Genomic DNA, 17,559 nt, shown 5'->3' with positions numbered 1-17,559 from the left:
CAATTCTGACACTAAGTACCCAGAGTTAGTGTCAAATTCCACAGGTTTAAAGGCTCAGTCCCACAAGGCTGCCCTCACTTCAGATTCCAGTTTCAAGGCCCAGGCTGCCACCTGTACTTCTGAGCAACCAGCCATAAACTGGCAGTTCCCACGACTCCTTCCTCAGGTTCAATAATTTGCTAGAATGGATCACAGAACTCAGGGAAATACTTTGCTTACATTTACTAATTTATTATAAAGGATACGACCCAGGAACAGCAAATGGAAGAGATGCATAGGACACACAGGGACAGATATGGTGGGGAGGAGTCACATGGAGCCTCCACGCCCTCTCAGCACTTCAATGTATTCACCAACCAGGAAGCTCTCTGAACCCTGTAGTTAGGGGTTTCATCATGTAGGCATGATTGACTAAATCATGGGCTGTTGGTGACTGAACTCAACTTCCAGCCCTTCCCTCCTCCCCAGAGGTCACAGGGTGGGGCTGAAAGTCTCCTCATGCCTTGTTCTTTCTGGAGGCCAGCCCCTATCCTGACGCCTTCTAGGAGATCCCAGCTACCAGTCATCAAATTAGCATGCAAAGGACACTCATCATTCCAGAGAATCCAAGGATTTTAGGAGCTGTGTACCAGAAACTAGGGACAAAGACCAAATATACATTTCTCATTATGCCAGCTACATACTATGTGATTCCATTTATTCCACTCTAGAACAGGCAAAACTATAGGGGACAGAAATCAGATCAGCGGCTCCCAGAGGCTGTAGGTAAGGAAAAGGGATTGACTGCAAAGGGGCAAGAGAGAAGTGTTTTGGCTCTTCAAAATGTTCATATTGGGGTGGTAGTTATTTGACTAAATACTCTGTCAAAATTCATCAAACTTTACTCTTATAAAAGGGATTTGTACTATATGTAAAGTACACCTTAATAAACATGACTTCAAATAAAAGCTTTTGCCTTCTGTCACCTTTGGCAAATCCCCTTTCCCTAAAGGATGTGACATATTTATTATGACTGCTGTAAAAGAATGAAATAAAAATTTCCTCAGTGAACAGCTGGTGTGACTTCCACAGAAATGTCCGCTGTCTGTGGTAAGCACCACTAGTAGAATGTGCTTCAGTAGGAGTTTTCAGGTGTCTTTGGTCCGAAGCTCCTCTGTTTATCTGTGATTTCAGACTGGATGAATCTCCTCTTTGGGGTCTCCTTCTGTGCCTTTCTGCTCTGGAGATTCTGCTGCATTGGTAACTTCTTTTGGTTTCCCAGCAACATCTACACCGGTCATCTCCTCCTTACTTTCCTTTTTCTGCTTCTTTTCTGCTTTCTGTTCTTTTGCCAGAAGATGATAATTGACGCCCATGCCAATGAAGAGATAGATGCCCGCAACGATTAGGATTATGCCACACGCCCAGTATGTGTATTTGTAGTCTCCATATATGTCATTGAGACGACCTAAAGAATTAGAAAGTTATATGGGTAAAAGCAAACAAATAGGGGCCAGCCCTGTGGCCAATTGGTTGAGTTCACGTGCTCCACTTCGGCGGCCCCGGGTTTCGCCGGTTCGGATCCTGGGCACGGACATGACACTGCTCATCAGGCCATGCTGAGGCAGCGTCCCACATGCCACAACTGAAAGGACCCATAACTAAAAATACACAACTATGTACCGGGAGGCTTTGGAGAGAAAAAGCAATAAAAATATGCATATATTAAAAGAAAAAAAAAAAGCAAGCAAACAAGTATCTCCTTTCCCAAACAAAGCTGAAGGATCCACTCAGAAAGAAGCTGTCAACCCAATCCTCAAAGAGCCCACAAATGACAAATTAGTCTAAAGAAGAATTGCTAAAAATGGTCTGATTTTTTATTTATGATGTCACAATGATTTTGGATGGCCTTGCATATTCTGTTACTTTTAGCAACTTGAAAATAATTAAATCTTGGCAAATTTGAGTTGGGAAAGAGCTAGAGATCACCCAGAATCAATTCTCAATACACAATGGACAAATTAGTTGCTCCAAGAGGTTTAGGAGTCTTGCCCAAGGCAGCAGAGCTATTCCAGTTTCCCAGACCAAAGCTCTTTCTCTGACATCAGCATTTCCCAAAGAGCATTCATGCGCACACTCCTGCTATGCTAAAAAATTAACTGCCATCAACACGTATCCACCATTCTAAGTGCTTAATTCTCATGACCAGCAGATCATCATTCTCATTGTATAATTTAAAAACTGAAGTACAGAAACCTTCAGTAACTTATCCAAGATCACGAAGGTAGTAAGTGAAATAGCTTGGCTTTAAATCAGGAAGTCTGACTCCGAAGCCTGCACCTGTAACGCCTGTGCTACAGGATTCCTCCCTAATGTTTCCGATGTCAAATAAATTTAGGAAATGGCATAGCACGTTATTCCCTACTAAAGGCCTTACGAAGTCTGGTAGTAAAGAAACTTATTTAACTTAAAAACCTTTTTTGGCCATGAAATCCTTGTTTTAGTAAAATTTTTTGGCATCTCATCAAATTGGTATCTCAAGGAATAAAAACTCTGGAAAACTCTACATCTATGAAGGGCTTAATATAAGCAATTCAAACATGATTCCATATGGTTTTCTAACTCAGGGCACCAGTCACTCAGCTATATTTATTGAGCCCTACAAACACCATCACTGGCTCTGCTAGGATAAGGGCAAGCAAAGGAGATAACAGCCACAGTTCAGTGGAGAAGAGAAATGTTAATCAAATACTTACACAAACCCTGACAAAGGCTACAAGGAGGGTCTGAAAACAAAACAGGGGGTTGGGAGCAGCAGGGAGGGTCAGGAAGGCTTCTCTTAAAGTGTACACTAAGCTGAGACTTCCAGGAGGACAGCTGTCCAGGAGAAAGGGGGTGGGGAAAGAATCCAGGCAGAGAAGAGCAACTGTAAAGGCAGGTGGTAGGAGGAAGCACAGGGCGTGAGTGGGAAGGAAGAAGGGCCGGGTGTGGGAGCAGAGAGAGCAAAAGGCGAGTGGTGGGAAGTGAGGCAGGAGAGAGGTGGGCCAGGCCACGCGGGGCCCTGGAGACCACATTAGGGAATCTGATCTTCACCTTGAGAACAATGGAACCAACTGGAGAGTTCTAAAAACATTCTAAGAGTTCTGAACTGGAGAGTCCTAGGAGACTGAAGGAGAGCGAGAGTGGGTCTGGGTAAACCAGTCAGAAGGCTACTGTGAGCAGCAGCCCAGGTAGGAGGTAGGAGCTGTTGTGACGGAGAAAACGGGCAGATTAGCAAGAGGTTTAGGAGGTGAAAACTGACAGGAGTGGAACCTCACTGGGAAGAGGGAGGAGACAGGGTGGGGAGTGTGGAAAAGTCGGTGGTGGATCTTCTTTCTGTATCCTTCCTTCCCTTATCATGCACAATCTCAAAAGCACGAGTCATATCCAGAGGAAATCCAAACGATTATCGTAATTTGTATTAATAATAATTTAAAAGAGTAAACAATCTGGTATTCTTAGAGAATAATCCACCAAGTTTTATGGCCACTTACTAGCAGTGTGATCTTGGGCAAGTTATTTCACTTTTAGAAGGCTCTACTTCTTCATTTACAAAGCGGGGACACTAACAGTGCTCCCTCAGACTCGGGAGCTATGGCAGGATGCGTAAAACGACTAGGACAGTCCCTGGTACACCTGAGCCCTCACCTGGCAGCTACTGTTAGTATTTTATATATTACTACTGAGATAAATTGCACAATTAAAGGGAAATCACCAACAGTATTTTAAAGGTGGAGTGTATATTATACATTTTTCTACAATGAACATGTTAGTTTTATGATCAGAAAAAATTATTTTTTTTAAGATTGGCACCTGAGCTAACACACCTGTTGCCAATCTTCTTCTATTTTTTTCTTCTTCTTTCCAAAGCCCCCAGTACATAGTTGTAGGTTCTAGTTGTGGGTCCTTCTGGTTGTGCTCTGTGGGACGCTGCCTCAACATGGCCTGATGAGCGCTGCCATGTCTGCACCCAGGATCCAAACCAGCGAAACCCTGGGCTGCCAAAGCAGAGCACCCAAACTTAACCATTTGTCCACAGGGCCGGCCTCAGAAAAAATTATTTTAATAAATACTTAAGTTTGTAACAATTTTTGATTCTCCTTTCAGCTTCATTTTAATTCAATTCCATAAGTATTTGAGCAATTAAGCTGTGCCAAGCATTGTGCCAGCACTAAGGGTACAGAAATGAGAAAGACTTGCTCTCCGCCATCAAGCGGCTCACTGATCTCTGCCTTCTATCACCTTCCCAATCTTCTATGCGTGTTTCATGCTAACAGAACCTCAGAAGTAGGAAGACATACTGTACCTAAAAGTGGTGGCCCCAGCAGGACAGGACAGCATTCCACAATGGTCACCAATCCCACAGCGCTGGAGAACCTCTGAGGTCCAACAAGGTCCATCAGTGTTTCAAACAATACGGAGCTGAGCCACCCAAATGCAAATCCAAGGAATCCCGCATAGACACAGAACCCAATATAGCTGGAGGACAAAGGTGCTAGCAGATGACACACTCCATTTGCAACGATAGAAGCAGCAAAGAAATACTGAACTCGAGGTCTTATCCACTTTGTGTTGGCTACAAGTCCCATAGAAGGTCTGGCTACCATGTCGACAAAAGCCAGAATGGAAAGAAGGAAGGCGGACTTCTCACTAGAGTAATGCTGACTCTTGCCATAATTACTAAGAAAGACTAAAGGTGTAGTCAGCCCAAAAGCCATTACCACATTCCCAGAGAGGTACAGTACAAAGCCTCTGTGTGTGAAGAGGGATAAGTCCAGAAATTTGTTAGCTGTTTGAAAAATTGATTGTTTCTCTTCTTTGGCGTTTCTGCCATTAAATTCTGTATTTGCATCACCTGCCCCTTTTTGTGCATCAGGTTTTCCGGCTTCCTGAAGGGATTCTTTAGACCTCTCTTTCTTTGCATTGGTTGGCTTGGGCCCTATTGGCCGCATCAGGGCTCCAGCCACACAGCAGTTTAGTAGAATCCCCCCAAGAATTAGGAAGCTTCCTCTCCAGCCAAAGATACCAAAGAGAACCTGATTGAGGGGGGCCAGGGTAGAGAGGAGCACAGGGCTGCCTGCCATGGCCAGTCCATTTGCCAAGGGTCGCCTCTTATAGAAATACTTGCCAATCATGGTCAAAGCCGGATTCAAGTTGAAGGCAAGCCCAAGACCTGGGGCGGAGAGGAAAAAATAATCACATACTGTAATAAATGTCTGAAATATATCTGTTATTAATTAACTAGACAAACTGAATGGAAAGAGGTCAAAATCATCATTATGAGACAGGCTATTATAACTAGTAGATCATTAAGTGGACTGTTATCAAATAAATATAGACATAAAGTCTCTTGATGCAACAAATACTAGATTTACAATATAACATTAAAATAATTCTTTTTACCTTAGCAACAAAAAGAATAATAAATGTAGAATCCTTTAATTTCATAATTTTAGCTTTCCTGATGAACATAGAATTGAAAACATAAAGGAGAGAGGATAACTATTATAAATTCAGAAAGCAAGATGGTGGTGGACAGGCAGAGAGAAAGAAAGGGAGAGAGAGGGAGTGGGAGGGAGAGAGAGAAAATATTTTGGGAACAGTATAATACAACCTTGTCAAGACGCGAACACTACCTCAGTAAATCCATTAATTTAATGCAATTTCTATGAAAATGTCAATGTATTTTATTTTTCAAACGAGGTAAAATGACTCTAAAATACACCCAGAGAACAAGTGCACTAGAAATATTTGAAAAGCATAAACAATAGGTGGGACCAACCCTAACAGATATATAAATATATTGTATGGCTACAGTAATTAGAATAGTGTGGCACTTATTAAAAAATAGAAAAACTGATCAATGAAAGTGGGCATAAAGTCCAGAAATAGAACCAAAAGATATATTTAAATTAAGAGAGAAAGATGGATCTTTCAATCAATGGGTCTGGGACAAGTAATTATCCCAATAACCTCCGAAATAGTCTCCCATTCTTGCTCCCCTGCGAGGTGAACCAGATCAGATGCTCCCCTAATTCTCTCTCTCTAATGACTGCCCATCCGTAACTCTGCACTCTGGGTTAGGATGCCCCATGATTTGGTGCTTACCTACCTCTCTGGCCTCATCTCAGTCTATTCTCACATGTGCTAAGCGTAACAGTCCTTCTAGATTTTCACAAAGCTGGCTCCTGGTTATCATTCAGATCTCAACTCAAAGTCACCACCACCTCTGAGAGGCCTTTCCTTTAGGGACCATTCAATCCTTCTCTATCAAAACACTCTGTTTTAAGTCTTTGCAAAGGACTTATGACTACCTCATATTTTTCTTGTTTATTCATTTATTTATTGGTCTATTTATTGTCTGCTTCCTTCCACTAAAGAGCAGGATTCTTGCCTATCATGTTGACTCTAGCCCTGCAGAGCTCGGAACAGTGCCTGGCATGTAGTAGGGACTCAATAAACATTAGTGGAACAAATTAATAAATGAAATAATGAACAGACTCAATAACCATATAGAAACAAAGTTCTATTCCTTCCTTATGTTATTCATTTTATATGATACTCATTGAGTATTCATGTTATTCAAATATTCTAGATGGAATAAAATATTTAAATGTTTAAAATTTTAATTAATATAGTGAGAGTATAGATCTAAGAAGAAAATACCCATTACTGGCATTATCTCAGATCCTGCAGGTAGGACTATAAATTATTATAAACTTTCTAACAGAGTATTTGGCCAATCGTATCAAAAACATTTTCCACCAGTAATTCTACTTCTATACATTTATCCTAAGGAAATTATCATTTTCACAAAGATGTATAGAGAAGTACTATCATACAAATACTGTTTATTAATAGTGAAAAATACAAACCTAAATGTCCTTCAATTAGAGAATGGTGAACTAAACTATGGCATATCCATTCTCAATGGAAAAATAATAGCTGCTGAAGTATGTTTACTGACATGGGGAACTATGTACATGACATACTCTTAAGCGAAAAAAACTGGTTACAAACATTATACACAATCTCATCCCTTTTTCTAAAAAATTATATGTATGTGCATAGAAAAATATATGAGTGGATACAGCATCAAAATATTAAAATGGTGGTTTTCTCTGAATTATAGAGCAATGGGTGATCTTTATTCTTGAATTCAGCAGTTTCATTTTCTTTTTTTTTTAAAGATTTTATTTTTCCTTTTTCTTCCCAAAGCCCCACAGTACATAGTTGTGTAGTTTTAGTTGTGGGTCCTTCTAGTTGTAGCATGTGGGAAGCTGCCTCAGCATGGCTTGACGAGCAGTGCCATGTCCGTGTCCAGGATTCAAACCAGTGAAACCCTAGGCTGTCGAAGCAGAGCGCAGGAACCCAACCACTCAGCCATGGAGCTGGCCCCCAGTTTCGTTTTCTTAATTTAGCTGTTAGAAAGGGGAGGTTCTCATGTGTGCCTTTTATCCCTCAAAAAAGCATCTGGCTTCTCCACCAGAAAATTCCTGCTTTGTATTTGACATTCTCTCTTACTCCAATTGGAACCAATTTCTTCTTGGGTGGAAGGGCTAGTGGGTGGGCATAGCTGATGACTACCCTTTCAACAACTTGCCACACACCCTTTAACTATCACCACTATCTTTCTTAAGAGAAAAAAAAAGAAAAGAAACTCTCAATGCATTCACTCAATAAAAAAATAATCACCCATTAAGTGCCACAACTTTCTTTAAAGACTTGCTTTTCTGGTACTTATTAACATATCTACAGCTCTTAAAAATCACAACCCAGTAATTTTTCTAACAAAGAACTTTCATTTCTCAAAAGAATTGGCAGATGAATTCTACAAATAGTCCCCCGAAAAATTAGTACTCAAAAATACATCAGTAACAACTCACCTCCAACAAGTCCAATACACAAGTAAAGTTCCTGCACAGTGTTACAGAAAGAAGCTGCAATCAAGCCACAGCCTGACAAGCAGCCGCCAACAATCATGACTGGACGACTGCCATATTTATTCACCAGGATACTGCTGATAGGACCTAGGAGGGAGCAAACAACTTAGTAACAGAGAGAAGCCCATCCCTCATATCCACACGGGCACAAGACGTTACTGACATGAAAGGATGACGAGACATAAATACCTCACCCCACAAAATAAACAGATATAACAGAAGACAGTGATAAGGAAGATTGCTTCCTATCTTTATTTCACAGTCACAGGTTTGTGTAATGGAAAAAATATAGCACTGATTGCACATCTTCTATATACGTAGAACATATTGCATTAATTTTAACTAAAATATGAAATACCTTAATCTATCTCTTTTAAGGCAGAATAGGCTGCAAATACCCTGATTATAAGTGTTGACAGGATTCTTCATGTATCTAGGATATTATCAACGTATATAGCAAGTTTGCTCTGGTTTTAATCTTTTAGCTGGTCATCTGGAGCAAAAACACATGAATATGATGAGATGTATGAGCACATCTGAACAAACTTCTGACTTTAGAGCATATTTACAAACTAACTAAAATGTATTTTGTTTCTCACGGAAAACAACAAAACCGAAACAGAACTACAAAACAAGAATGCCTACCATCACCACTTTTCTTCAACATTATACTGGAGATCCAAGCCAGCGCAGTAAGACGGGGAAAAAAAAGTATAAGGAAAGGAAGAAACCAAACTATCAGTATTTGCAGAAGATATGTTTATCTATCTAAAAATTTTGAAAAAAATCTACCAATAAATGATTGGAAATAACAAGGGTTTAGCAAGGTTACAGGATATATGATTAAAACACAAACATCAATTGTCTCTCTATACACCAGCAACTAACACAAAATCATTTTAAAAGAAATCTATTCTTTATAACAACACCTGTCTTATAATATTATAACTCACCTAACAGAGCATACAGTTGCCATGTAGCTTTTATTATTAAAGGGAATGAAAAATATGACTAATCACATAAGCTTCAAGAACTAACATTTCAAATATCTCACTGATAACGGCATCAAGAACAAAAAGTACTTGATACAGAGCTTTTGTCTGCCTATTCGAAGTTAAAAAGAGTAGGCCTCCATGGGTACTTACCTCCACCACACATGACAGCAAACATGATGGAAGATATCCATGACACTTCGCTGGTGCTGGCATTAAATATTCCTTCAATTTCTTTGTAAAATACAGAAATAGATTTGCCAAACGCACAAGAGAAGCCAATGGAAAAAAAAGCTCCAACAACCACTGCCCATCCCCAGCCTCCATCTGGGGGAGTGCATCCAACTGGATTTCCATCTGATGGTGACATTGTAAGTAATGATGAATTCAAAAATGCAGTTCAGATCCAAATATCTAAAGGATATGAAATTAAAATAGTACATAACAAGTAGGTCAAAACAAAGCACTTCCATAAAATCCCTTACACTTAGGTTACAAATAGCTGAAATGCTTTTCAATGTTACTTGTTCTCCATGAACACACCGGAAAAACTCTAAGAGTCATAGTATTGCCCAAAATTTTTATAGGCTTAAAGTTAAAAACTCACCACTACTTGAACCGTACACCAAAATCCTTTTCAATAAATGTAGTTTCTTCAAATTTATAAGCATACCTATTTTAATATCAGTAATTTTCCACGTTACCAAAGATAACCAAATAACTCCTGACTTACCTGCATGCAAAACTCCCAAATACACACATATATAAAAGGTTCATAATTTAATATTTCCTTTATAATTTCCCTCCTTTCCCAAAATGTATTCTCCAATACTTACCTAGTTTTTACATTCTCTAGAATTTATAGGCTGACTTAAAAGTGTCAGGAAGGATACATTAATATCCATTACTCACTAGACATATGGCAATTTTCAAAAGAAAAGATCATCTCAAACATAAGATTCTCATTTAATGGTCTAGAAAATCATCAAAGTTTGCCTTTCATCCAGCTGCTTAGATTTAAGGCATTTTTTTCTATTATCTGACTAGAAAGATTCCTAAATGATGACGATCAATACAGTTAAAATCTGCAAAATGAAGCCTACTATCAGAAGCTGGTAGTTTTTGGGGGGTTTTTTTGCTGAGGAAGATTAGCCCTGAGCTAACATCTGTGCCAATCTTCCTCTATTTTATATGTGGGTTGTGGGTGACAGCATGGATGATGAGTACTGTAGGTCCATACCTGTGATCTGATCCCACGAACCCAGGCCGCTGAAGCAGAGCACGTCGAACTTAACCACCAGGACACAGGGCTGGCCCCGGAAGCTGGTGGTTTTAACTCAAAGATTCTCCCTTCTCTTCTTCTTCTTTTTTTCATTTTTTGACAATCTTCCTCTCTCTCTCTCTTTTTTTTTCCCTTCCCAAAGCCCCAGTACATAGCTGTATATTCTAGTTGTAAGTCATTCTAGTTCTTCTATGGGAGCCACTGCCACAGCATGGCTACTGACAGACAAGTGGTGTGGTTCCATGCCTGGGAATTGAATCCCGGGTCACCAAGCACAGCATGCCAAACTTTAACCACTAGGCCATCAGGGCTGGCCCTCCCCTTTTCTTCTTACATCACCCAGCACTAGTGAAGAGCATAGTTAGAAAAGTAAATGTAACTGTGATTATGAATTACTAGCAGATGGGAGAGGTTGAAGGCAGGTTAACAGTCTAGAGAAATTAGGCTCTCCTTTGATTTACTTAAACCAACTTCTATTTTATGTCCAAATTAATCCTGCAATATGTTACTCTGCCCATTCCTGGCTACCCTAACACCACCTAGAATGGTATAGTACAGTATTAATATTGCACAGGTCAAGGATGAAAATCTCATTTTTGACTATTATATTTCTGAGTCTTTAATACAAATCCTAGCTTCCTATCCATAGGAGTCAACTTTTAAATAGCTCACCTTCTAACCAACCTAAACACTTCAAATATAACTTAGAAAGTGATGTAGTGATTTTTTTTTTTTTTTTAAAAACACTCTTAAGAAGAGGTCTGCTTAAGCACCTAAAAGACTATGTTTTTTAAATAAAATTTATACAGAAGTAAAGTTTCTAAAAGCTTTATAAAGTTATAAAATTCCCAGGGTTTGAACAACTTTTGTTAGATTTATTCTAAGGTAGTTTTTGTTATTATTATAGACGGTAATTTTAAAAAGTCATTTTTTGTTAGCTGCTGGTGTATAGAGACACAATTGATTTGTTTAAATAACAGCTTTATTGAGACATAATTCACATATACAATTCATCCTTTTAAAGTGCACAACTCAGTGTTTTTTAGTACATTCACAGAATTGTACAATATCACCACTAATTTCAGAGCATCACCCCAAAAGTAAACTCTGTACCCATTAGCAGTTACTCCATTTCCCCCTCATCCCAGACCCTGGCAACCACCTATTTACTTCCTATTTCTCTGGATTTGCCTATACTGGACATTTCTTATAAGTGGAATCACACAACATGTGGCCTTTTGGTCTGACTTCTTTCGCTTATGTTTTCAGGGTTCATCCATGTTGTAGCATGCATCAGCACTTCATTCCTCTTTATTGCTGAATAATATTCATTTTATAGAGATACCATATTTTGTTTATCCATTTATCAATTGGTGGACATCTGGGTTCTTTCCACTTTAGGGCTATTGTGAATAAAGCCACTATTGAAATTTGTGTACAGGTTCTTGCGTGGATGTAAGTTTTCAGTTCTTTTGGGAATATACTTGGGAGTAGAAACGCTAGGTCATATGGTAATTTTGCGTAAATTTTGAGAAACTGCCAAACTGTTTTCCACAGTGGCTCCATCATTTTTAGTCCCACTAGCAATGTATGAGAGTTCCAATTTTTCTACATCCTTGCCAACATTTGTTATGTCTCTTTTTGATTTTTAACTATCCTAATGGGGAGTTTGTAGAACTTCTTAGATGTATAGATTAATGTTTTTCATCAACTTTGCAGAGTTGTCAGCCATTATTTTTTCAAATATTCTTTCTGCTCCTTTCTCTCCCATTCTTCTGGAGCTCCCATTATGCATATATTGCTAAACTGGATGGTGTTCCACAGGTCCCTGAGACTCTATTCATTTTTCTTCATTCTTTTTTCTTTCTTTTCCTTCACTTGATAACCTCAATTGACCAATATTCAGGTTCACTAAATCTTTCTTCTGCCAGCTCAAGTCTTCTTTTGAGCCCCTCTCATAAATTTTTTAGTTATTGTACTTTTCAGCTCCAGAATTTCTATTTGGCTCTTTTTCATAATTACTCTTTATTGATATTCTCTATTTGGTGAGACATTGTTCCCATACTTTCTTTTTGTTCATTAGACATGTTTTTCTTTGATTCTTTGAACACATCTATAATAGCTAATTTTATTTATTTATTTTTTTTGAGGAAGATCGGCCCTGAGCTAACATCTGCTGCCAATCCCCCTCCTTTTTTTTTCACAGAGGGAGACTGGCCCTGAGCTAAAATCCATGCCCATCTTCCTCTACTTTATATGTGGGATGCCTGCCACAGCATGGCTTGATGAGTGGTGCCACACCCACACCCGGGATCCAGATTGGCGGACCCCAGGCCACTGAAGCAGAATGTGAGAACTTAACCTCTGTGCCACCAGGCCGGCCCCTATACTAGCTAATTTTAAAACTTTGTCTAGTAAGTCCGGCGTCTGGGGTTCCTTAAGGACAGTTTCAGTTGAATGACTTTTCTCCCTGTGTATAGACCATACTCCCTGTTTCTTTGTGTGCTTCATATATTTTTGTTTTTGTTAAAAACTGGATATTCTAAATAATGTGGCAACAGTGGAAATCAGATTCCCTCTTTGCCCAGAGTCAGTTGTTATTGCTGTTTGTGGTCTGTGTTGATGCTGTTATTTGTTTAATAACTTTCCTGAACAAATTCAGTGCAGTTTGTAATTTTTTGTTGTATATAGCCACTGAAATCTCTGCTAGATTAGCTTAGTGGTCAGCCAATGATTTGATGAAGACTTCTTTAAATGCCTTGAATCAGTATATCTCCCAGGCATTGCTAAAGGGCATTATGTGTGTACTGGGGCATGGTTTCAACTCTCCAGCAGGCAGCTTACACCTCTGCCTTAGCTTTCAGTTCCTACTTGTATAGGGCTTTAAGGTCAGCCAGAGGTATGAAATTCAGACCTTCTCAGGTCTTTCCTGAGCATGGGCACAGTCCTGAACGTATGCATGACCTTCTAGAGTCCCAGGAATATGTCAGAGCTTTTCAAAGCCCTGTATGCACATCCCATTCCTCAGCTTTTCAACTGTTTGATCAGCTTTTTGTTTACCCAAGTTGTTTGTCCAACTCAGGCAGCTGAGATGTTAAATAATTGCCTCCAATGTTTTCAACAAACGTCCTGGGGAAAAAGGCTGTTCACACTAGCAAGCTCTGAATCAGATCAAATAAAGATAAGCCCTGTGAGTGGGGGTTTCCAAGGAACTGCCAGACAAGTTAAATAATGACAGTTCTCTAAGAATGGGGCTTTTCAAAGGGTTCCAAATCCATTCTGCCCCCACCAGTGGCTACTAGGCTGCTGGTTTTCATGGCTACTGTGATTGTGAAGTTATTTGTTTTTAATCCTACTACAGAGTTGGGGAGAGAAGAATGGGAAGAGGTCACAATAAAATCACAAATCTTGCTGTTCTTACTTATATTCAGCTGTTTTCTTGAATATATTCTCTTTGAGTTATTGCAAGCCTTTGGTTAGTTTTAAGTTCTGAAAAGGTGATTTTAACAATTTTTGCCAATGTTCTTGTTGCTTTTATGAAGGAGGAGATTCTCTGAGGGCCTTACCACACCATTCCAGAAGTACCACCACAATTGATTTTTGTACATTGATCTTTAATTTGGCAAATTTGCAAACATCTCGTTGTTTTTAATAGTTAATTAGTATATTCTTTCAGGTCTTCTGCATAGACAATTACATTACCTAGGAATTATTATAGTTTGGTTTCCTCCTTTCCAATTCTTATACCTTTTTTTCCTGTCTTATTCTGCTGGGCTCAACCTCTGGTACAATGTTAGATGGAAGTGGTGATGGTAGGTATATTAGTTTGCTAGGGCTGCCATAACAAAATACCATAGTCTGAGTGCCTTAAACAACAGAAATTTATTTTCTCACAGTTCTGGAGGCTAAAGGTCCAAGATCAAGATGTCAGCAGGTTTTCTTTCTTCTGAGGCCTCTCTCCTTGGCTTGTGGATGGCTGTCTTCTCACTATGTGTTCACATGGTCATCTTTCTGTGTGTGCAAGTGTCTGGTATCTCTCCTCTTCTTATAAGGACACTAGTCATATTGGATTAGGGCCCACCCATATAACCTCTTTAACTTAAATAACTCTTTAAAGGCTCTATCTCCAAATATAGTCACATTCTGAGATACTGGGGGTTAGGACTTCAACATATGAATATTGAGGTGACACAATTCAGCCCATAACAGTTGGCATTCCTGTTTCATGATTTGAAAGGTAATGTATATGTTTCATCATCAAGAAAAGTATTTACTCCAGAGTTTGCTAGAAACACCATCAGATTTAGGAAGCTTTATTCCTAGTTCATTTAGAATTTATTTTAAATTCAGTGACCGTTGAATTTATTTATTTTTTTAAATAATGCTTTCTTTCATTTGTAAAAGTAGTGAATAATATTTATAGATTTTTAAAATCTTTTTTATTGAGTTAATGATAGGTTACAATCTTGTGAAATTTCAGCTGTACATTAATGTTAGTCATTCGTGTTGTAGGTGCACCACTTCACCCTTTGTGCCCACCCACCAACCCACCTTTCCCCTGGTATCCACTAAACTGTTATTAGTCCACATTTTTAAATTCCTCATATGAGTGGAGTCATACACAGATTATCCTTCTCTAGCTGGCTTATTTCACTTAACATAATTCCCTCAAGGTCCATCCATGTTATTGCAAATGGAATGATTTTGTTCTGTTTTACAGCTGAGTAGTATTCCATTGTATATATGTACCACATCTTCTTTATCCATTTGTCTGTTGCTGGGCGCTTAGGTTGCTTCCATGTCTTGGCTATTGTAAATAATGCTGCAATGAACACTGGGGTGCATAGGACTTTTGGGATTGCTGACTTCAAGCTCTTTGGATAAATACCAAGTAGTGGGATGGCTGGATCGTATGGTAGTTCTATTTTTAATTTTTTGAGGAATCTCCATACTGTTTTCCATAGTGGCTGCACCAGTTTGCATTCCCACCAGCAGTGTATGAGGGTTCCTTTTTCTCCACAACCTCTCCAACATTTGTTACTATTAGTTTTAGATATTTTTGTCATTCTAATGGGTGTAAGGTGATATCTTAGTGTAGTTTTGATTTGCATTTCCCTGATGATGAGCGACGATGAGCATCTTTTCATGTACCTATCGGCCATCCGTATATCTTCTTTGGAGAAATGTCTGTTCATGTCTCCAGCCCATTTTTTGATGGGGTTGTTTGATTTTTTGTTGTTCAGTTGTGAGAGTTCTTTATATATTATGGATATTAAGCCTTTGTCAGATATATGACTTGCAAATATTTTTTCCCAGTTAGTGGGTTGTTTTTTTGTTTCAATCCTGTTTTCATTTGCCTTGAAGAAGCTCTTTAGTCTGATGAAGTCCCATTTGTTTATTCTTTCTATTGTTTCCCTTCTCGGAGAAGGCATGGTGTCCGAAAAGATCCTGTTAATACTGATGTCAAAGAGTGTACTGCCTACGTCTTCTTCCAGAAGCCTTATGGTTTCAGGTCTCACCTTTAGGTCTTTGATCCATTTTGAGTTTATTTCGGTGAATGGTGAAAAAGAATGGTCAATTTTCATTCTTTTACATGTGGCTGTCCAGTTTTCCCAGCACCATTTGTTGAAAAGACTTTCTTTTCTCCATTGTATGTTCTCAGCTCCTTTGTCAAAGACTAGCTGTCCATAGATGTGTGGTTTTATTTCTGGGCTTTCAATTCTGTTCCATTGATCTGTGCACCTGTTTTTGTACCAGTACCATGTTGTTTTGATTACTGTAGCTTTGTAGTATGTTTTGAAGTCAGGGATTGTGATGCCTCCCGTTTTGTTCTTTTTTCTCAGGATTGCTTTAGAAATTCGGGGTCTTTTGTTGCCCCATATGAATTTTAGGATTCTTTTTTCTAATTCTGTAAAGAACGTCATTGGGATTCTGATTGGGATTGCGTTGAATCTGTAGATTGCTTTAGGTAGAACGGACATTTTAACTATGTTTATTCTTCCAATCCATGTACATGGACTGCCTTTCCATCTCCTCATGTCATCAACCAATTCTCTCAGAAAGGCCTTGTAATTTTCATTATATAGGTCCTTCTCTTCCTCAGTTAAATTTACCCCAAAGTATTTTATTCTTTTTGTTGAGATTGTGAATGGTATTGTGTTCTTGAGTTCTTTTTCTGTTAGTTCATTATTGGAGTATAGAAATGCTACTGATTTATGCAAATTGATTTTGTACCCTGCAACTTTGCTGTAGTTGTTGATTACTTCTAAGAGTTTTCCAATGGATTCTTTGGGGTTTTCTATATATAAGATCATGTCGTCTGCAAACAGCGAGAGTTTCACTTCTTCCCTCCCTATTTGGATTCCTTTTATTCCTTTTTCTTGCCTGATTGCTCTGGCCAGGACCTCCAGTACTATGTTAAACAAGAGTGGTGATAGAGGGCATCCTTGTCTCGTTCCTGTTTTCAGGGAGATGGCGTTCAGTTTTTGCCCATTGAGTATGATGTTGGCTATGGGTTTGTCATATATGGCCTTTATTATGTTGAGGTAGTTTCCTTCTACGCCCATTTTGTTCAGAGTTTTTATCATAAATGGCTGTTGGATCTTGTCAAATGCCTTCTCTGCATCTATTGAGATGATCATGTGGTTTTTATTCCTCAGTTTGTTGATGGGGTGTATCACGTTGATTGAATTGCGGATGTTGAACCATCCCTGTGACCCTGGTATGAATCCCACCTGATCATGATGTATGATCCTTTTGATGAATTCTTGAATTCTGCTTGCCAAAATTTTGTTTAGAATTTTTGCATCTATGTTCATCAGTGATATTGGCCTGTAGTTTTCTTTTTTCATGGTGTCCTTGTCAGATTTTGGTGTCAGCATGACGTTGGCCTCATAGAATGCGTTAGGAAGTGTTCCATCTTCCCTAATTTTTTGGAATAGCTTGAAAAGGATAGGTATTAAATCCTCTCTGAAAGTTTGGTAGAATTCCTCAGGAAAGCCATCTGGTCCTGGGGTTTATTCTTTGGGATGTTTTTGATTGCTGTTTCAATCTCTTTCCTTGTGATTGGTCTGTTCAAATTGTCTGCCTCTTCTTGAGTGAGCTTTGGGAGATTGTAGGAGTCCAAGAATTTATCCATTTCCTCTAGGTTATCCATTCTGTTGGCATATAGTTTTTTGTAGTATTCTCTTATAATCTGTTGTACTTCTGCAGAGTCTGTTGTTATTTCTCCTCGCTCATTTCTGATTTTGTTTATTTGAGCTTTCTCCCTTTTTTTCTTTGTAAGTCTGGCTAGTGGTTTGTCTTCTCAAAAAACCAGCTCTTT

The 17,559-nt window shown here is 38.9% G+C and overlaps 1 protein-coding gene across 4 annotated transcripts in view; it reads right to left on the bottom strand.

Annotated features, from left to right (window-relative positions):
- Window positions 1-207: 207 nt before the first annotated feature.
- The window catches only part of LOC103543039 (monocarboxylate transporter 1-like), a 29,040-nt gene continuing 11,688 nt past the window's right edge, over window positions 208-17,559 (bottom strand). Inside the window, exons 2-7 of one of the 4 annotated variants that reach the window (XM_070607933.1) lie at window positions 9,107-9,367; window positions 8,607-8,632; window positions 8,320-8,454; window positions 7,905-8,048; window positions 4,325-5,191; window positions 208-1,447 (exon numbers count right to left, since the gene is read on the bottom strand). In XM_070607933.1, the coding sequence (XP_070464034.1) occupies window positions 1,170-1,447; window positions 4,325-5,191; window positions 7,905-8,001 (1,242 nt within the window). In that variant the 5' untranslated portion in view covers window positions 8,002-8,048; window positions 8,320-8,454; window positions 8,607-8,632; window positions 9,107-9,367 and the 3' untranslated portion in view covers window positions 208-1,169. The remainder of the gene's footprint in view (window positions 1,448-4,324; window positions 5,192-7,904; window positions 8,049-8,319; window positions 8,455-8,606; window positions 8,633-9,106; window positions 9,368-17,559) is intronic. The other 3 variants (XM_070607931.1, XM_070607934.1, XM_070607932.1) reach the window with 3 other exon arrangements.

Source organism: Equus przewalskii, unplaced genomic scaffold (genome assembly GCF_037783145.1).
Source record: "Equus przewalskii isolate Varuska unplaced genomic scaffold, EquPr2 ChrUn-13, whole genome shotgun sequence".
In the NCBI taxonomy this organism is placed as follows: domain Eukaryota; kingdom Metazoa; phylum Chordata; class Mammalia; order Perissodactyla; family Equidae; genus Equus; species Equus przewalskii.
Note: the sequence above shows the minus strand (reverse complement) of the source record. Positions and strands in the feature narration are given on the sequence as shown.